This window comes from Aythya ferina (genome assembly GCF_964211825.1).
Source record: "Aythya ferina genome assembly, chromosome: W".
NCBI classification, from domain to species: Eukaryota; Metazoa; Chordata; class Aves; order Anseriformes; family Anatidae; genus Aythya; species Aythya ferina.
This window is the reverse complement of record NC_140313.1, coordinates 17,529,288-17,550,965: the sequence shown is the minus strand read 5'-3', so window position 1 is coordinate 17,550,965 and position 21,678 is coordinate 17,529,288. Positions and strand designations below refer to the sequence as shown.

General features: G+C 46.6%; 2 protein-coding genes and 1 long non-coding RNA gene across 3 annotated transcripts in view; all 3 read left to right on the top strand.

Annotated features, from left to right (window-relative positions):
- LOC311426382 overlaps window positions 1-21,678 on the top strand; it is a 281,784-nt gene that overhangs the window by 154,223 nt on the left and 105,883 nt on the right. The gene's annotated exons all lie outside the window — the stretch shown is intronic.
- The window catches only part of LOC311426489 (uncharacterized protein), a gene marked incomplete at its 3' end in the record, with an annotated part of 324,836 nt that overhangs the window by 297,797 nt on the left and 5,361 nt on the right, over window positions 1-21,678 (top strand). Inside the window, exon 2 of the mRNA XM_084502857.1 lies at window positions 18,202-20,782. Within this exon, the coding sequence (XP_084358983.1) occupies window positions 18,912-20,782 (1,871 nt within the window). The 5' untranslated portion in view covers window positions 18,202-18,911. The remainder of the gene's footprint in view (window positions 1-18,201; window positions 20,783-21,678) is intronic.
- LOC311426490 (very low-density lipoprotein receptor-like) lies at window positions 83-13,486 on the top strand (the record flags this gene model as incomplete). The annotated part of the gene is given in 5 exon segments (XM_084502858.1): window positions 83-1,192; window positions 1,195-1,617; window positions 3,914-4,063; window positions 6,497-6,631; window positions 13,254-13,486. Coding segments are annotated over 5 exon segments (1,884 nt in total). The 5' UTR covers window positions 83-249.

The window sequence follows — 21,678 nt, the reverse complement described above, 5'->3', positions numbered from 1 at the left end:
CAGGGCAGGAGTGCAGAGCCGCGGATCACACTACCAAATGACCACCGGCAGGCTCTTTCACAAATAGCTTCTAAGGTTGCAGCTGGCACTGCCTGCAGCCGTATAGCAGACGTTGCACTCTCTTTCCTAACTAGCAATCATGTGTCTCATCCATTTGTGGTGAATGGTCAGTGGCAAAAAGAAAAGGGGGAGAGTAAGGGGCGACAAAGACAGAAACGGTACCAGGAGGATGCCACTGACACTAACAGCATGGGTAATAGGAGTAGTATAAGTGACACAGGTGACGGTGCGGGGCGGCGGTGGGTGCTGCCGCGCTGCGGGGCGCTCTGCCTGCTGCTCGCCCTCGCCTGCCTGTGCGCTGCTGCCGACAGTGCTAGAGCAAAATGTGAAGAATCCCAGTTCCCGTGTAGTAATGGACACTGTATTCCTTTACTCTGGAAATGCGATGGCGATGAAGACTGCTCAGATGGCAGTGATGAGAGTGCTTGTGTGAAGAAGACGTGTGCTGAATCTGACTTTGTGTGCAACAGTGGTCAGTGTGTGCCAAACAGATGGCAGTGTGATGGGGATCCGGACTGTGAAGATGGGTCTGACGAGAGTGCTGAGCTGTGTCATATGAGAACATGCCGGGTAAATGAAATCAGCTGTGGTCCTCAGTCAACCCAGTGTATCCCAGTGTCCTGGAAATGTGATGGTGAAAAAGACTGTGTCAGTGGAGAAGATGAAGAGAATTGTGGCAATGTGACTTGTAGTGCAGCAGAGTTCACATGCAGTAGTGGGCAATGTATTTCCAAAAGCTTTGTCTGCAATGGTCAAGGTGACTGCAGTGATGGTAGCGATGAGCTGGAGTGTGCACCTCCTACCTGTGGTGTTCATGAGTTCCAGTGCAAGAGTTCTGCCTGCATCCCTATCAGCTGGGTATGTGATGATGATGCTAACTGCTCTGACCACTCGGATGAATCTTTGGAGCAGTGTGGCCGCCAGCCTGCACCTCCGGTGAAGTGTTCTGCGAGTGAGGTGCAGTGCGGCTCAGGTGAATGTATCCACAAGAAGTGGCGATGTGATGGAGATCCTGATTGCAAGGATGGAAGTGATGAAATTAACTGCCCTTCTCGGACCTGCAGGCCAGACCAGTTCAGATGTGAAGATGGGAACTGTGTCCATGGGAGTAGGCAGTGCAATGGTGTGAGAGACTGGATGGCACTGATGAAGCAAACTGTAACAATGTTATTCAGTGCTCTGGACCTGGCAAATTCAAGTGCAGAAGTGGAGAATGCATAGATATCAATAAAGTGTGTAACCAGCAGAGAGACTGCAAGGACTGGGGTGATGAGCCCCTGAAGGAATGCAACATAAATGAATGTTTGGTGAACAACGGTGGATGCTCCCGCATCTGCAGAGATTTCATTACTGGCTATGAAGGTCCAGCTGGGTTTGAGTTTGTAGACAAGAGAACCTGTGGAGATACTGATGAATGCCAAAACCCTGGTATCTGTAGTCAAATCTGTATCAACCTGAAAGGTGGCTACAAATGTGAATGTAGCCGTGGCTATCAGATGATTCCTGCTACAGGAACCTGGAAAGGGCTATACGGGTATAGAAATACAAATAACACCCGTGATTACAATGACACTGCTAGGCAGGGTTTAGGGGTTTATGGCACGGAGACAAGGGGTAACAACTATAGTGTTTGGAACAATTATACAGCTTTGGCCTTACCTTCTGATGTTTTTCTGATTTGCGGGGATAGGGCCTGGTAAGGTATCCCTGCAAATGCTATCAGATGTCCATGTGTGTTGGGTCTGTCTGAGCTGGAGTCACCTTTTCCCTGCAGCAGCCCACACAGTGCTGTACTCTGCACTCGTAGCTGGAACAGCACTGATATCACTCCAGTGTTGTGTCTATTGCTGCATAGTGCTGGCACAGCATCAGGACTCCTTCCAAGCCCCCAAGAGCCAGCAGGCTGGGGGTGGGCAAGTGATGGGGAGGGGACATTGCTGGGGCAGCTGACCTAAACCAACCAAAGGGATATTCCATAACACCTGATGTCACACTCAGCAATAAAAGGGGGGGCTCTCGTGGGGGAGGGGGCTGTTCCTCCTGAACAACCACTACGCGTTTGAGGCCCTGCTTCCCAGGACGTGGCCGAATACCGCTCGCTGATGGGAAGTAGAGAATAATTTTTCCTCTCTCTGTGCTTCCGCGCGGACTGATTGCTTCTTTTGTCTCTGTTTTTTCCTCCCATTCCCTTTCCCTTTAATTAAACCTTTCTCATCTCAAACCTCGAGTTCTCTGTGTTGTATTTTCTCCCCCTTCCTCTTTGAGGAGAGGGGGAGTGAGAGAGCGGTTGTGGTGGAGCTCAGCTGCCCACCTGAGTAAAACCACCACAGTCCTTTTTGGCGCCCAACGTGGGGCTCGAGGGTTGAGATAACAATAGCATTGATTGAAGTATTTACAACTAACATATTGGTAGTCATAATGCTCGGTCTTCTGGTAATACTTTTCTGTGTGGATATGTTGTATATAGCCCACTCTCTGTTTTCTTTTTTCCTTTACATCCGATCGGAGAAAGTGTTGAAGTCTGTGCTTGTTTTTTTTATCATGTTGTGCTGTAACATACTGGCCTTCAGTTTTGTTTGGTATTCAAACCCGGCATTGTTATCCTCCTGGTCTCATGGAGATTATCTTATTGAAAATATTAAGAATTACAGTGCCTTCTACTTTTCTCCCTGTGGGCTAATTACAGCAGCTTTTCAGTATCTTGGATACCCCTGGTCAGATATTATCCTCCTATCACTAGGTCTAGTGTTTGTCATCTTCCCCAAAGTAAAGCAATTTATTAAGAATATTATTCAAGGACCTGTCCCCAGACAAAGTTGTGGGTGGCAAGGTGTGTGGGGGGATTTGGGCAGGTACCTATCACGGTTTTCTCCTCCAATGGTTCTAAATTTCACCCCTGAACAAGTACAAAATCCAAGAAAACTGGTGGAATGTTTGAAAGATGTATGCCCTGACCCTGGCAATACTAGAGAACTCCACCAGCTGGCTGCACTCTGCTGGGGTCTGGCTTATGCCTATCAGATGTCAATTAACATTGCCCAGCACCCTCAAGGGAATAGGGAGGTTCCTGAATTTGATGATGAGACAGCACACACTATGACCACCCTAGAGGACCGACCATCTATGGTATCAGTCGCCCCTGTAGTAAAGACGAAACAATGGAAACGGAGATCAGGTCGTTTAGTAAGGGAAGAAGCTCCTTCTACGGATGAGGGAGAAGAGGAAAAGGCAAGTGGCTCTAAAGCAGCGTTATCACGGCAACATCATGAAGAAGAGACTGAAATCATAGATGAATCAGAAACTACTCGGTCTCTATCTCTGAGTGAGCTGCGAGAAATACGTAAAGACTTCAGTCGCCATCCAGGTGAGCACATCCTCACTTGGCTGCTTCGATGCTGGGATAGTGGGGCCAATACCCAACAGCTAGAAGGCAATGAAGCCAAGCAGCTGGGATCCCTTTCTAGAGAAAGACTCATTGATAGAGTAATTGGAAGAGAGGCACAAGTTATCAGCCTCTGGAGGCGAATCCTTACAGCTGTGAAAGAAAGGTATCCCCACAAAGAGGATATTGTCTACCAAGTAAACAAATGGACCACTATGGATAAGGGCCTCCAGCACCTGCGGGAATTAGCTGTGCTGGAGATGCTTTATAGTGATTTAAACAACGCCCAGGCACCTAAAGACCCCGATGAAGTCCAATGCACAGCGTCCATGTGGCGGAAGTTTGTACGGGCTGCACCCCCAACACATGCCAGCACACTGGCAGTCATGGGTTGGGACGAGGGGATGGGGCCAACTGTGGATACCGTGTCCAACCAGCTTCATAAATATGAAGAAAATCTCTCTCCCCCAGTACGGGGCTGCATTTCAGCTGTGGAGAAACTGTCCCAACGGTTAGATGAACACATAGCTTCGTCCTCACCTAAACGGAAAAATCTTTCGGCCATCAAGCGCCAGCAGTCCCCGGCTCAAACAAGGGAGAATCCAGGACGCACACCGCGAGGTACCTTGTGGTTTTATTTACGTGACCACGGGGAAGATATGAGGAAGTGGGATGGTGAACCAACCTCGGCCCTAGCTGCTCGGGTACATGAGCTACGGAAAGATACAACAGCAACAAAGAGGGCCCCTAGGAGGATTGCTGCCCCAGTTTCTGTTGAACAGTCCCCCAGAGGCAGTAGAAGGAATAGTATTACTCCTGACCCTGATGAAGAGATTTCTGCTTCACGTTTGGAAGAAATAATTGATAGATACTCCGACCAGGACTAGTGGGGCCCTGCCTCTGGCCAGGTAGAGGAGAGGGACAACTGGATTTACTGGACTGTGTGAATTCGATGGCCTGGCACACCGGAACCGCAAAAATATAAAGCTTTAGTGGACACAGGCGCACAGTGTACCCTAATGTCGTCAGGCCACCAAGGGGCAGAACCCATCTCTATCTCCGGAGTGATGGAGGGATCCCAAGAGCTAACCATATTGGAAGCTGAAGTGAGTCTAACTGGGAATGAGTGGCAAAAGCACCCCATCGTGACTGGCCCAGAGGCTCCGTGCATCCTTGGCATAGACTACCTCAGGAAAGGGTACTTCAAGGATCCAAAAGGGTACCAGTGGGCTTTTGGCATAGCTGCCTTGAGCACAGAGAAGATTAAGCAGCTGTCTACCCTGCCTGGTCTCTCACAAGACCCTTCTGCTGTAGGATTGCTGAGGATTGAAGAACAGCAAGTGCCAATTGCGACTACAACTGTGCACCGGCGGCAATATCGCACCAACCGAGACTCCCTGATTCCTATCCATGAGTTAGTTCACCATCTGGAGAGCCAAAGAGTGATCAGCAAGACTCATTCACCTTTTAACAGTCCTATATGGCCAGTGCGGAAGTCCAATGGCGAGTGGAGGCTAACAGTGGACTATCGGGGCCTGAATGAAGTCACACCACCACTAAGTGCAGCAGTGCCAGACATGCTAGAACTCCAGTACGAACTAGAGTCAAAGGCAGCCAAGTGGTATGCTACAATCGATATTGCTAATGCATTTTTCTCTATCCCTCTAGCAGCAGCATGCAGGCCACAATTTGCTTTCACTTGGAGGGGCATTCAGTATACTTGGAATCGACTGCCCCAGGGGTGGAAACATAGCCCTACCATCTGCCATGGACTGATCCAGATGACACTGGAACAGGGGAACGCTCCTGAACACCTGCAGTATATTGATGATATCATCGTATGGGGTAACACAGCAGAAGAAGTTTTTGGGAAAGGGAAGAAAATAATTCAAATTCTCCTGAAAGCTGGATTTGCCATTAAACGGAATAAAGTCAAGGGACCTGCACAGGAAATCCAGTTCTTGGGGGTAAAATGGCAGGATGGACGTCGCCACATTCCGACGGATGTGATCAACAAAATAACAGTTATGTCTCCGCCAACTAGCAAAAAAGAAACACAAGCTTTCCTAGGTCTTGTGGGATTTTGGAGAATGCATGTGCCAGGCTATAGTCAGCTTGTGAGTCCTCTATATCGAGTGACTCGAAAGAGGAACTCTTTTGAGTGGGGCCCCGAGCAACAACAGGCCTTTGAACAACTCAAACAAGAAATAGCTCGTGCAGTAGCCCTTGGGCCTGTCCGTACTGGACCAGCTGTGCAAAACATACTGTACACTGCAGCTGGGGAGCATGGGCTCACCTGGAGCCTCTGGCAGAAGACCCCAGGAGAAACTCGAGGCCGACCTTTGGGGTTCTGGAGCCGGGGCTATCGAGGATCAGAAGCCAATTACACCCCAACTGAAAAGGAAATATTAACAGCATATGAGGGGATTAGAGCAGCTTCAGAAGTTGTTGGTACAGAAGCACAACTCCTCTTGGCCCCACAGCTACCTGTGTTACATTGGATGTTCAAAGAGAAAATCCCCACTACACATCATGCAACCGATGCTACATGGAGTAAATGGGTAGCGTTAATTACACAGCGGGCTCGAATGGGGAAACCCAACCGCCCGGGAATCCTGGAAGAGATTATGGACTGGCCAGAGGGCAGGGATTTCGGAGCACCGACAGAAGAAGTAACTCGTGCTGAAGAGGCACCACCATACAATGAGTTGCCAGAAGACAGAAAGCAGTATGTGTTGTTCACTGACAGATCCTGCCGTGTGGTAGGGAGCCATCGGAAGTGGAAAGCTGCTGTGTGGAGTCCCACAAGACAAGTTGTGGAGGCCATGGAAGGGGAAGGTGAGTCAAGTCAGTACGCAGAAGTGAAAGCTATACAACTGGCCCTAGAAATTGCTGAAAGAGAAAAGTGGCCGGTACTGTATCTCTACACTGACTCATGGATGGTGGCAAATGCGCTATGGGGGTGGCTGCAACAATGGAAACAGAACAACTGGCAGCGCAGAGGTAAACCTATCTGGGCTGCTACCCTGTGGCAAGATATTGCTGCCCGGGTAGAAAACCTGGCTGTAAAGGTACATCATGTAGATGCCTATATGCCTAAGAATCGTGCTACCGAAGAACATCAGAACAACGAAGAAGTAGATCGAACTTCAAAAATTGAAATAGCTCAGGTGGACCTGGACTGGGGACGTAAGGGTGAACTGTTTGTAGCTCGCTGGGCTCATGAAACATCAGGACATCTGGGGAGGGATGCCACATATAGATGGGCTCGTGATCGAGGGGTGGACCTGACCATTGAGGCCATCACACAGGTTACCCATCAGTGTGAGACCTGTGCTGCAATCAAACGAGCCATGAGGGTAAAGTCTCCCTGGAATAGGGGGAGATGGCTTGGATTTCGATATGGTGAGGCCTGGCAGATTGACTATATCGGACCACTTCCACAAACCCGCCAAGGCAAACGGTACATACTCACCATGGTAGAAGCAACTACTGGGTGGCTGGAAACATACCCTGTAAACCATGCCACGGCCCGAAACACTATCTTGGGCCTGGAAAGACAAGTGCTGTGGCGACATGGTACACCGGAGAGAATTGAGTCTGACAATGGGAGTCATTTCCGAAACAATTTGGTCACTTCCTGGGCCAAGAGACATGGCATTGAATGGGTGTATCACATCCCTTACCACCCACAAGCCTCTGGGAAGGTTGAGAGGTACAATGGACTGTTAAAAACTATGCTGCGAGCATTGGGTGCTGGGACATGGAAACATTGGGATATAAATCTACCAGAGGCCACTTGGCTAGTTAACAACAGGGGGTCTGAAAGCCGTCCTGGTCCTGCTGAAACAAAACCCCTACACACTGTGGGAGAAGCTAAAGTCCCTGTAGTGCGTGTGGGAAAGTGGATGGGGAAGGCGGTGTGGGTTGCCCCTGCCATGGGAAAAGGCAAACCCACTCATGGGATTGTCTTTGCCAAAGGACCAGGGTATACCTGGTGGGTAATGCAGAAAGAAGGGGATATCAAGTGTGTGCCTCAAGGAGATTTAACAGTGGGAGAAAATTAATCTATCATCCAAGTTATGTGTTGTAGGAGGACACTGCAGAACCAATGACAGGTCAACTTTGCAAGGAACCGGGCAAGTGCAACACTGATGTGAGCTAAGCTGGTGCTGGTGTCAAGAAAACCAACGTCGCCTGCCCTGAGTGACCACTTTGACAGATGAAGGCGAAACCATCAACAGTTTTTATGAGCATTTTGGGAAAAGACCTATAGAATAAAGAGAAGTACAGACATAAAAATGCTTCAATGGACAGAGAACAATGGTGATGAGAACATCTATATACTAAACTGTACCTGATTGTGACACAAATGTTATGGAATAAGGGGTGGAAGTTGTGTTGGGTCTGTCTGAGCTGGAGTCACCTTTTCCCTGCAGCAGCCCACACAGTGCTGTACTCTGCACTCGTAGCTGGAACAGCACTGATATCACTCCAGTGTTGTGTCTATTGCTGCATAGTGCTGGCACAGCATCAGGACTCCTTCCAAGCCCCCAAGAGCCAGCAGGCTGGGGGTGGGCAAGTGATGGGGAGGGGACATTGCTGGGGCAGCTGACCTAAACCAACCAAAGGGATATTCCATAACACCTGATGTCACACTCAGCAATAAAAGGGGGGGCTCTCGTGGGGGAGGGGGCTGTTCCTCCTGAACAACCACTACGCGTTTGAGGCCCTGCTTCCCAGGACGTGGCCGAACACCGCTCGCTGATGGGAAGTAGAGAATAATTTTTCCTCTCTCTGTGCTTCCGCGCGGACTGATTGCTTCTTTTGTCTCTGTTTTTTCCTCCCATTCCCTTTCCCTTTAATTAAACCTTTCTTATCTCAAACCTCGAGTTCTCTGTGTTGTATTTTCTCCCCCTTCCTCTTTGAGGAGAGGGGGAGTGAGAGAGCGGTTGTGGTGGAGCTCAGCTGCCCACCTGAGTAAAACCACCACACCATGTTACTTAGATAAACTCATTGTATTTGCTCCTGGCTTGTCACAGTTGCGTGAGATCACCAGACATAAATGGGCATTGCTCGCACCGGATTGCAATGATAATGTTGAATTGCTTGGTGTTGCAGCTAGAGCGGCATTGGCAATTTTAGTGCCAGGAGTGGCATCTGCGGCCGCACTTAACAACTTAGAAAAATTGGTATGCTGGGACGAGAAGCAAGCCTATGCCATGACAGATACTTGAGGAGATGTTACCAGATCCAAATAGTCTGCGACATCTGCTTTTACAGGATCAAGCTGATATTGACTATTTGCTTTTGGCTCAAAGGCATGGGTGCGAGGACTTTAAGGGAATGTACTGTTTAAACCTTTTTGATCATAATGAGTCAATTCACAAATCCATTACTTTCCTGAAAGAGCTCATGAGAAAGATTCAATATGATATCCATCCTTTCAATCAATGGCTCACTGATTTGTTTGAAACAATGCATAGATGGTTACTGGGATTAGTCAAAGAGGGATTAAGGATTCTGTTTGCTGTGGTGTCAATCATCATTGCATGTGGTATTGTGATAAATGTGGTTAAAGGGTTACTTGCAAAACTGTTACATTGGGCTTGGTTTTCTCAAACAAACAAACAAACAAACAAACAAAAAGGGGGTCTGAATTGTTGAGGGATTTTTTGAAACAGCAAAAATCCCATGGCTTGCTGCAGCTGAGCAAACCAAGCTACCAGGGCAACTATGAGAAGTTCGCATGACAGTGTTCCCACATCGCCCAATTGAGGAATTCAGAAAAATATTGTTACCAGTAGCTGGCTTCAAGGACAAGGTCTACTTGACTGCTAATCACAAGGGGGTTGTTTTCTTGCAGGTGGGGTTGTTTTCTTGTAGTTGTTTGTCTGAGTGCTTTTGACCAATAATCTTGTGTGAGACACTATCCGCCCCTGTTAAGTTCACTATAAAAGTTAGGCTATTCAGGCAATAAAATGGAGCATGATCTGACTCTACTGGTGTCTGTCGTGCTTTCGGCCGTGCTTCCTGCAACAGGCACTAAAATCTGTTTCTCTCTTGGCCTCACTAATAAAATGAACTTGGACCCAAGACTAGGTAAAAAAAAGTTTATAGCAAATTTTTTTAGTATCTGATTTTGAAAAGAGCAGTTAATAGGAATTTCAGATGCTGAGCCCTGCTAAAATCAGGTCTCCTTGTGGAGATGTCTAGCCAGAACTTCTCAAAATTTGGCCAGTTATCCAGGTTCTAGAGGGAAGCTATTAAAATACTTTTAAAAAATGTAGCCCAGTAAGTAAGTACTGTTGGGGGCGTGTGCTTGGTGACAGTATTATAAAGACCTCATCAGTAAATTGCAACATAACAAGAAAAATGATGGCCCTTTAATTTTTGATCTAATCATCAGCTTTTATTTACATGATCTCCTAGTTAGCTCCACTGTATTGAAGCTGACAGACCATCCAAGTTACTTTAGTCCCAAATTACTGAAATGAAGCAAGCACCTCTGATGAATGATGTGTATTTTTTCCTGTCACCATAAAAGAGACCTCCCTCCTGGTGATTTAATCAGACCCATGTCCTTTCTGTAAATAATGTTTAATCATCTTAGTCAACCTCATTTTTTATAATGGGCCATTTCAATGGAGCTCAGAAAGATGTTAATCCACAATCACACACACACAAAAGCATTGATCCTTAAGACCAGAAGATACTCGTATTCTTTTATTTACTCTACTAGCCAGTCCCAGTGTCATGATGTCTCTGAAAACCAGATTTAGATCTCTTATTTACTATTTTCAAGATCAGATTAAAGGAGTGAGTCATGGAAGAGGTTGGGGATTTTTTCCAAAGCTCTCCCTTATTTCCAGCCAACTGTTGATCTGATGGGCTTGTACCTGCTGGCAATAGCCTGTGGTGGCACTTCATTGACTCCGTAACATACATTGAACAACGGAGACCTACTAATTCCATGGTCAAGTGAGTTGGCAGAAGTTTCTCAAAGTTCTTTTACTGTATTAATAAGGAAAAACAATCATTAAAAAACTTAGAAACTCTTCTCAGCTCTTGCATTTCTCAGTAAAACCTTGGTGGTGTACTTTCCCTAAACAGCTGTGTGGTTTTGTATCACTTATCTTCACCTAAACGGAAAACCAAACCCAGCTAGAGATACTCATATTTAAAACCTTGTCCCTCTGCTCTTCTGGAATTTGCCTCTGTACACCCAAAGTGGCAATGCTGATCTGCGCTAACAGAAATCCTCAATCAGATGCTTTTCCTAGTCATCCAGAAAAGCAGCCCATACCTTTTAATAAGGCTATTACATTGGCTTAGTTGTGGACAGATCTCTTTTTATTTTTGTTTTTAAAAATTTTACATGCAGTAGTGTGGGGGAGTACAAATATAATTGATTTTTTAAAAGCTTGATCAATTTTTATAAAACCTTAGTATTTTGAAACAAATAAAAGAAGAACCAGTTAATGTTCTTTTATGGCTCTAAAATGTATCAGGGGTGAAACTGCATTTGAATAATAATAATTTCCTCTCAAAATCCTATGATTAGGTTTTGGTCATACAGCCAAAGTGAGATTGTTATAACATAGGCCACATGGCACAACACTATCTGGTTTCATCCACAGGGAGAAGAATCATCTTAGCTGTAACATAGCTATTCCAATAAAATGCACTTTTCTTTATGTGCTAATGTGAAATGGAAAGCTATAATGAAAAAAAAATAAGAAAAAAAAATTGAAAAGCCATGAAGATCAGAGGGGGCATAGAAGATATGTAAAGCTGATTTAAAATATTAGGAAGGATGCTGGAACAAAAATGTTCCACATGTTCATGGAAATCTTAACAACAAAATCTGGAGACAAAAGGGAGTAACTGTCTCTCAATGTTAGAAATGCAATTTGCAATTCAAAGTTTGGGGAGCTCCGTAAGAGATTTTCCCTTGCAAGAGGGTTTTTCTGCATTTGCCTTTTACCACAACATCCAGTGACATAATTTCCAGAGCAGACACAGACTAGAAGATGACTCTGATGGAAAATATTTATCAGGTAAATGTGAAATGTTCAGTAAGAAAAAAAATGTCATTCTCTGGAGGTTTTGTCTCTGACTAGAAGTCATCTGGTATGTGATCCCTCAGAGGTCTGTGCAAGAAGACCCAGACTGGGGTTGCAGAAATGGTAATGGTGCCTCAACCTTACAGGGACTCATCTGCATCCCTCTCCACCACTGACCTACCAAATATCCCTTTCTGGAAAATCAGGTCACCAAACCAGAGTAAAAGCTAAAAAGGGAAATGGAAAGAGTCAAGTTATTAACTTTATTTATATTCACAGCTTGAAATAATTTACATTTTTTAAAGCACATATCCCAACTCATATTTGGCTGCTTTTCATAGATCAATATGACTAAGGGAACACATTTCAGATCCTCTCAACATTGGCCCAGGTTTTACCACCCACTTCAAGAGACTGCAAAGCCAACCCTCACTCTGAAGCTCTAACACACCAACGCTGTCATCCATCCCACTTATTAGGTGAGTTACTGAACTCCCCAAACAAGCACTGGAACAGCCCTGGTCATTCAAGAGCACAGCTTTTTCTCTAGCTGCCTATAGCAAACCAGAAACAGGCTGGGAGGCCATAATGTGATATATGTTCATCTGATTCATCTCAGTATGGAACAGTGCTAGGGCCGCATGGTATGATGAATGTGACCTTCTGTCTTACATACCCCTGTATAACCACAAGTCTAAGAAAAACAGAGTGGTTAATGTATATAATTCTTGTATCTTGCAAAGGAATGTTTTAGCAATTCGTGTCAATAGAGAGCTCGAAGGGAAATGTATTTGTAGGCTTTTCCTTGAAGTCTCTGATATCTGGGGGGGTTCAGAATAACTGCTAACTATTATGACTATTGCATGGGACACTATGCAAGTCTCTGATATCTGGCCAGGAGATTAAGGAGACGGGGAGAGCTGAAGAACAACTAAAAGACAAAGCTTGCAGGGGATGCTGCACAAGTCTCTGACATACAGCCAAGTTGGACAAAGGAGAAGGACAAGAGGGAGGAAGACTATGAGCCTTCAGCATGAGAGACCCCCAGAGGGACCACCGGAGACTGATACGCATGCTCCAGTAGGAGGGTTTGGATTCCAGAAACTAATTATAATAATAACCCTGTTTTTTTTTCTAGAAGTAGTACTGAATATGTATTAGCCTAGGAGCATAAAAATCAGCTGCTTGATGTAACGGGTGTGCATCTTGGTGGAGCAGAGACTCCCGGCGCACCCAGCGCTGTTTGCTTACCTCTATTCCTTTAATAAATTGTAAACTTTGATTATAGTCCACTTTTGAAGACTGAGCCATTTATTACAATAACATACATTGCATGTTGTCTTCCTTGGTACTTTGAGGTCTCAGAATATTTCCTTAGGGCTTGTATTTCTCTTTCAAATTCTGTGGTGGGATATGAACACATATTATATAGCCAAAACTCCTGTAAAATGAGTCTAAGAGATGGAAAGGAATGATCTTAACGTCAGGAATTGGTGGAGGAATGCAAGGTTGAAATAAGGACTCTGGCTCTCAGCTCTTCTCTGAAATTATTACATTAGACTTAAACTTAGAGAAAGCGTCCTCACTTAGCTAGGTCAAATACATGTGGACAAGGAATTGCCCCCCACTGAAAATCTGGAATTTCCTCTTTTCACTGACAGTGTATCTTCCACTAAAGAGGGCTGCACAAATTGGGAAGCTTCTTGCTTTGTGCAGCTGTACCGTGCAGGCTTTTCCATTCCCAGATCCAAACCTGGTTTTCAGAGACATCATGACACTGGGACTGGCTATCAGCCAGAGAAGTGACTGGATGAAGAGAAGCAAGAGGCCCTTGTATCTTTTGCATGCAGGCTTCCAGGTGGACATCTCCATCAAACGTGCTCAATTTGCAAATGAAGACAAAACATTTTCACCTGGTTCCACCTTTGCAAGTACAACCTGCTATCTGTTTACAGTGCTGTGGACCTTTGCTCCATAATTTCCAGCAACTCAAACATCACAACTAAAAAAAGATGAAGCATGAGAGAATAAGTGCCTGCTGCACTGAGCAGAGTGGGAGCAGGAGTCTGGTATAGGTAGCTGCAGTAATTCTTAAAATCAGAATCACAGATGTGTTTTGCTGCCACAATAGGCTTGCAGTCATGCAGGACTGCAAAGTTTCTGCTATGATATTTCATTGCAGTGGTATTAGGGTTTGTAAGTCTTACATATTTCTCATCCTAAGCAAGAGAGGGCAGTCACCTGTTTATACACACAAACAGATGCATGGCTCCTGCAAATACTCTGCCTCCCCAGAAATCACCCCCATGTCGCTCTGCTGATTATGCCTCTCATGATAAGATCTACAAAACTTCCAAAAATTGTGCTGACATAGCAATAATCTGGAAATATCCCTCTAGAGGCACCTATTGATTGTTGTTGTGGGTGGATTATATGAGGAATCTATCTTAATTACCAGAAACTATCTTCTTGGAATGGCCAGCAGTGAAGCAAAAATGATACATGAGGTGATCCATTACTCTCAGGGAAAGGTCAATCCAATAAGATGTATGTTTGCATTCAGGTCAAGTGATGGCTAGTCCATCACCACGCTCCATTCTCACTGTCCTGTCAGCTCTGTAATGGCTTCACCTCTCCTCCCTACCTCTCACCTTCCTCTCCCTGGTGCCAGACTGATAACATGAATTAGGGCAACTGGAGCTAACAGGGCACAGCTGTATTATCACAGATGATAAACAGTGTCAAAGACAATTATGGGAGCTGCAGAAAGAGGAGGGATCTTTCAAATGTTTCCTTTGCTTCCTGTGTTGTGGGAGAGCACCTGGTCTGTAATGAGAGCAGAAAAGGGGAGGTGGAAAGAAAAAGCTGCTTTTTCTGCCTTTTCCTCCATGAGGAACTTTCTCCCCTTGGAGAGCATCTCCACTCTGCTGAAAACACAGTGCTGAGAATGTTTTGTTGCTCCAGAAGGTGACCGTGGACAGGGGCTATGAAGAGTGCTTTAAAGGACCATCTTTCTCTCCATATCCACACAGGTAACCCAGGAGGGCTGGTGTTCTCTGCCAGTGCCTACCTGACCAGAAGTGACTGCGTACCTGTCTGCTCCAGTCTCCAACACTAAGGAAAATTTTGCTCAACCCCCTGCACAATGTCCAGTGGTGTTGTGGATAACTCATCTGCCACCCATAATCCCATGGTGTAGGCAAACTGAGTTTTTTGGAGGGAGGCTTATAAATTGACTGGTTTTGGGTGGCTTTTTCCACTGGAAAACCCCATGCTTCTCCCCAGATTTGACACCTGTGGGAATAGAAATGTTGTTTTTGCAGAGTTACATTGTTTAGAAGGAGGGAATGTGGTACTGAGATATGCTTACAGTGATAAGAAAGTTTAGCAGGCGACCTTGTAAAATGCAGACAACCAGACTCCTTAGGACAATTAGGTGAAAATCACGGTGTCAAGTCAAGTCAGATAAGTGAAGAAACATTACCACTTCAAGCAGTAAAAATGTCAAAAGAAATTTGAAATGTAACAGGCCGGCGACTGAAGGCCATGCATTGTTTGTGAAGCATCAGATAGATTGTGAACCTGGATTACCCACTCAGTGGGGAAACAGGGGAGGGTCCTGCCATCAAAAGGTATATAAACTGTGTTTTGGAACTAGTAGATGCGCTCTCTCCTGCTTGTAGGGCGCCCGCCATTGCAATCGCGAATAAATTACTACTTCACTGAGATCCTCGCCTGAGCCTAAGTTATTGGTTACGGAGTGTTTCTCACAATTTGGGGGCTCGTCCGGGATCCAGTCACCTACTGGGGAGCCCCACCGCCGCAGCAGCAGGAAGGCATGCCCCGCTGATTTCAGCGGTCCTGTGCATCGACGGTGGCGGTTCTGCGGAAAGCTGACAGAGGGCCCGAGACTGGTTACAGAGGCAGGATCCGTGAAGTAGTGGGGAAAGGAAGAAGGTAGGCACTCTGGGTTTTTAAGAATCGATCCGGTAACTCTGTGCACAGACCAAGGTAAGAAATATTAAATATTGCCTTGGGGGTCGGGTGATCTGGTGTATGGTAAGCCCTTGCACGGGGAAGTGCTGGCACTACACCAGGGGAATCTGGTGTACGGTAATCCTTGCACGGGGAAGTGCTTGGAAGTACACCAGGGAATCTGGTAAACTCAGGTGTGCGGTAATGCTGGCACGGGGAAGTGCTTGGCGGTACACCCCCATCTTTCAGTACATTGGTGTGTGGTACACTGCAGAAGGGAAATTTCTGTAGCACATACTGGCGAGGGTTAGGAAAAATGGGAAAATATGAGTTCCAGGGGACAGGGAGATATCCCTGGGGGAGTGCCTACTAATAGTTCTTCCTGAAGAATGATAAGAAATTGGAAACATAATCCCAAAATTAGAGGGATTGTAAAAGAAAAATAATTAAAAACAAAAAAGGTTAAACATTGTGTATCAGTCTGGACAAAAGAACCAATTAAGGAAACAGCAGTATTTTGGCCAAAATACGGGTCTGATGAAAATTCAGGCTTTAAATTTATGTGTAAACAATAAGATTCCTTTTTCAGAGAAGGAGCCAAGTTATGCTCCCTATAATCTTAACATTGAACTGGTGGCAGCAGCAGTCACTCCAGGAAGGGAGACGGACTGGAATTAACACTGTCCCTTAAGAAGGATCGTACTCTAGGCTCTGGCAAGAATTAGAACAAGGTAGAAGATATGTTGAGAATTTTGCCTTCCCTGATACTAACAGTACTAACACTAACTGTGTATCCTCTTAGGTGAACTACCCCCTCCTCCTTACCAGCAGAGAGGTTAGGACTTTTAAGAAGGAGAGGAAGTCTTTATTCGAGGACCCCAACAGCCTAGTTGAACAATTAGACCAGTTCCTACGACCTGATTTATACTCTTGGGGGAGGGAATTATGTCTATAAGTATGTTGTTTACAGGGAAAGAAATGGGAATGATCAGGAGGAGAGCTGCTATACAAGAATGGGAAAGAGCTCATCCTCCAGGACCAGGGGTAATACCGGCAGGGCAGAAATACCCACTTGCCAATCCTGGCTGGAATAATAATAGTGTGCAACACAGAAATCATATGAGAGACTTGGGGGTCAGAATGAGAAAGTACTTGGGGATGAGACCTGAGGACCCAGTATCCCAAGGGCTCTTGAAAGTTCATTGTGTGATTAAAGCCTGGCAAAATACGCAGAAAATGCTTCAGAAGGTGGGGGGATGTAGTGAACAGTCACTGGGGGACCCTCCTGCGGGAGGCCCTGGAGGTGTGTGTCCGGAGGGGAGATAAGAAGGGGAAAAAAAAAAAAAAAAAAAAAAAAGAGAGAGCGAAACTAATGGTATTGACAGTGCAGCAGGTAGTGAGGCAGAGGGTTGGAGGAAGATGAAGAAAATCTTCAGGGGGAGTCAGGGCCAGGATGGAAAGGGGAGGAAGAGAGATGAAGGAATGGCAGGCAAAGAAGGTTGCCTGTGTTGTGGCCTGAGTCCTAGCAGGGACAGGCTTTGATAAGATGTTTTAAGTGTGGCCAGGTTGGCCACTTCGAATGGGAATATCTGGAGTGGAAGAAGGAGGAAAGAAGGAAAATGGGATGAAATATGCTATATTGATATGTTCTTTCAGTATCTTGGAGGGAAAAGGTATGGAATTAAGTTGGACCCTGACTGAGCCTTTGGTGCTGGTATTAGAAAAGTACAGGCTGGAAAAAGATAAAGGAAGTGTTAAAAGGGTTACTGAAGGTGTTAAAGGTGTGGCATGTAATATTTAACAGAGCTGTTTGAAGTTGAACGAGCAGGGAAAGGTGATGTAGGCATTATCTAAGTAACAGTCTAGAAGTTTTGGTATATTTGCATATTTGCTGTGGTGTTTGGTCAGTTTCCCAAGCATCGGGGAGGGGGGAACAGCCTGCTCCACCAGGGGCCTCTCCAGCGGCCGCAGGGGGGCTTCGGCTCCAGCGCCTGGAGCGCCTCCTCCCCCTCCTTCTGCACTGACTTAGGTGTCTGCGGGGGGGTTTCTCGCTCTCCCAACTGCTGTTGAGCAGCAGGTTTTTGTTTGTTTCTTTGTTTGTTTGTTTTCGTGGATGTGCTCTCACAGAGGCACGGACTGTATTGCTCATGGCTTGGCTCTGGGCAGCAGTGGGCCCCTTTGGGGCCAGATGAAATTGTCCCTTATCTGCCACGGGGAGGTTTCTGGGTTTTTCTCACGGGGGCTGCCACTGCAGTTTCCCACTCCCACACCCCTCACACCCCCCCCGAACCTTGCCATCAAACCCAATACACTGGGGAACAGATAGGTCATTACTGACTTGTAAAGTATCAGGGATTAAATTAACTAATGAAACCCTAAAAAGTGATGGGGGCAGAAGGGGCTGGGATAACAGTGCCAGTTTTGGGGGATACCAAGCTGAGACTAGGGGATAAAATGATCACTGGGCAATTATTGTATGTATCCAAGGCGGATACTAACTTGTTGGGAAGGGATTTGATGATTAAATTGGGCATTCAAATAGTAAATTGTTAGACTGGAATAACAGTGTTATGAATGGAGTGCTCTCTGGCCCTGAGAGCAAACATACATGTATATTCACCTCTGACTGGAAAGACCCTGAAATGGGGGCGGAAGCAACAATATAGGTGGACAATTTTACTTCAGAGGTTTACAGGGCCACCTATCTATTTGGGTAAGTGTCCTGGTTTCAGTTAGCACAGAATTAATTTTCTTCCTAGTAGCTGGTGGAATGCTGTGTTTTGGCTTAGAATGAGAAGAGTGCTGATAACACCCCGATGCTTTAATTGTTGCAGAGCAGTGCTTATACTAAGCCAAGGACATCTCAGCCTTTGCTCTGTCCTGCCAACGGGCAGGCTGGGGGGTGCAGTAAGAGCTGGGAGGGGACAGACCCAGGACAGGTGACCCAAACTAGCCAAAGGGGTATTCCATACCATCTGACGTCATGCTAAACAATATATAGGGGTGGCTAGCCGGGGGGAGGGGGCCGGACTGCTCGGGGTTAGGCTGGGCATCGGTCAGCGGGTGGTGAGCAATTGCATTGTGCATCACTTGTTTGTACATACTATTATTACTTTCGTATTATCACCATTGTATCATCATTATTATTATTGTTATTATTATTTTTGTTATTTTTTTTTCCTGTCTTATTAAACTGTCTTTATCTCAACTCACGGGCTTCACTTTCCATTTCTCTCCCCCGTCCCAGAGAGGGAGGGGGGAGGGTGAGCGAACGGCTGCGTGGTGTTTAGCTGCCGGTCGGGTTAAACCACGACAGTCTTTTTGGCGCCCAACGTGGGGCCCGAAAGGTTGAGATAACGGCAGATCTAATCAGAGTGTGTTAAACTAAAATTGGTGTAAGGATTAGACCTGCTTAATAGTCACTTGTCATGATGCTGATTGCTTTAATCACAACTCTGCTGCGCCTGTTTTCCAAATTGAGTATTATAGTACATTATTTTCCGTATTTGCTCTCTGTAGTGTTGTTTCTCCTCTCCGGGCCCTGGTTTCAGACCATTATGGTACTAAGTGTTATAGCAATGGCTTATGAGACGATAAGATATCTGGTCATGACTCTAACTTGGTATTTATACTCAGTAACATCGTGGACTCTGTACTTTGGAAACAGCATCTTGGGAACTATTAGCAATTATACCTATTGTTTTTCTCCATTAGAGAGTCAATCTGTGGAGGGGAAAGGGGAGGATATTTTTCCTTACTTGCTTACTCTCCCTTTCTCCTTCACCACCCCTGTATCCTCCTGGGTCACTCTGCCTTCCTCCTTCACCACCCTCTTATCCCCTGAGCTTGTCACAATAGCTCTCCAAGATATTGAATATTTCTGGAATACTCAGAATACCATAGTCTTGTTGTTCTGCCTCATGAATGCACTTCAGATTCTGCTTAAAGTTAAACAACTACTTATGAAGCTCATCCGGAGATCTGCCCGGAGGCAGTATAGTTGTGGGTGGCAGGGAGTATGGGTGGATATGGGCAGGCATCTAGAGCAGTTGGCACCCCCAGTGTGTTGGAAATTCACCCCTGAACAATGGCAAAATCCTCAAAAACTGGCAGAATGCTTGAAAAAAAGGTGTAATGATTCTGGCAGTTCCAAAGTAACACAAATCATTGTAACGTGCTGGGGCCTGGCTCATGCCTATCGAGCTGCCATTGATACTGCTGTCAACTTAGTGACAGACCCTGCGGCCACTCCAAACCCTGTGACAGATCCAACGGCCACTGTGACCCCTACGGTGGATTCTGCAGCCGCTCCAGTCCCAGCTCCTGCAGCCGCTCCAGTCCCAGCTCCTGCAGCTGCTCCAGTCCCAGTTCCTGCAGTCGCTCCAGTTCCAGCTCCGGCCGCTACTCCAGTCCCAGTTCCTGCAACTGCTCCAGTCCCAGCTCCTGAAGCTGCTCCAGCTCCAGCTCCTGAAGCCACTCCAGCTCCAGCTCCTGCAGCTGCTCCAGTCCCAGTTCCTGCAGTCGCTCCAGTTCCAGCTCCGGCCGCTACTCCAGTCCCAGTTCCTGCAACTGCTCCAGTCCCAGCTCCTGAAGCCGCTCCAGCTCCAGCTCCTGAAGCCACTCCAGCTCCAGCTCCTACTGCTGCTCCAGTCCCAGCTCCTGCAACTGCTCCAGCTCCAACTCCAGCTCCTGAAGCCGCTACAGCTCCGGTTCCTGCAACTGCTCCAGCTCCTGTAGCCGCTCCAGCTCCTGTGGCCGTGTCAGAGAAACGAGCTGTAGCAGTGCAAGTTGACCCTGCAGAGGGCATTCCAACCCCTGTGGCAGACCCTGTAACAAAGTCAGAGAAACGAGCAGTAGCAGTGCAAGCTGCCCCTGTAGAGAAGGTGAAAATATGGTATAGAAATTCAAGTCGTTTAGAACGCAGAGAGTCTTCTGCCAATCCAGGTAAGGCTTCTGCCAAAACTAAGTATAGAGATGACGAAGATGATGACGACGCTGGGCCGTCAAGGATTCAGGAGGAGGAAGATGAGGATGCCGAAAGAGCAACAGTAACTACCCGAAGCCTAAACGAGCGCGAGCTACGAGATGTGCGAAAAGATTTTGGTCGCTGTATAGGTGAGCAGCTTGTCACCTGGCTGCTCCGGTGCTGGGACTCTGGAGCCAATTGTGTGGAATTAGACGGCAGGGAAGCCAAGCGGCTGGGATCCCTTGCTCGAGACGCCGGCATTGACAAAGCAATTGCAGATGGAGCACGACCCACCAGCCTCTGGAGGCGTCTCCTGTCAGCTGTGAGGGAAAGGTATCCCTTCAAGGAAGATATTTTATGTCTACCAGGCAAGTGGACCACTATGGAGAAGGGAATCCAGTACCTGAGGGAATTAGCCGTACGGGAAGTGATTTATGAGGATCCAGACCTCAAACAAACATCCACAGATCCAGATGAAGTCAAGTGTACACGACCCATGTGGCGGAAGTTTGTACGGAGTGCACCATCATCATATGCCAGCTCATTGGCAATAATGGCCTGGAAAGAGGATGAGGAACCCACAGTGGGTGAAGCGGCTAAACAACTCCGGCAGTACGAAGAAAGTCTCTCCTCTTCCTTACAGGCCTGCGTCTCAGCTGTGGAGAAACTTTCTGAAAAGGTTCACCAACTTGAAGAGAATCTATTGTCCTCCCCACCTGAACCAACCAGTGCCCACCGACCAAAGGAGAACACTTGGGAGAAACTTTCTGAAAAGGTTCACCAACTTGAAGAGAGATTATTCTCCTTCGCACCTGTACAAAGCAGTGTCTCAGCTGTCAGGGGTAGGCGTTCACCCACACAAGGAAGACGATATGGTGGGTACTCACCCCGTGCCACCCTGTGGTTTTACTTACGAGACCATGGAGAGGACATGAGAAAGTGGGATGGAAAATCTACCGCGACCCTAGAGGCACGGGTACGTGAGTTGCAAAAGAAAACAATCAGGAAAAAGGGATTCTCCGAAAAGTTTGCTGCTCCAACTTCCAGCAGACAGTCCTTCAAACACAGAAACGAGGAAGATTCTGACCAGGATTAGGGGGGCCCTGCCTCCAGCCAGGGGGAGGAAAGGGACAATCGAGTTTATTGGACTGTGTGGATTCGATGGCCTGGCACATCACGCGCACAGAAGTATAAGGCTTTAGTAGACACCGGTGCACAATGTACTATAA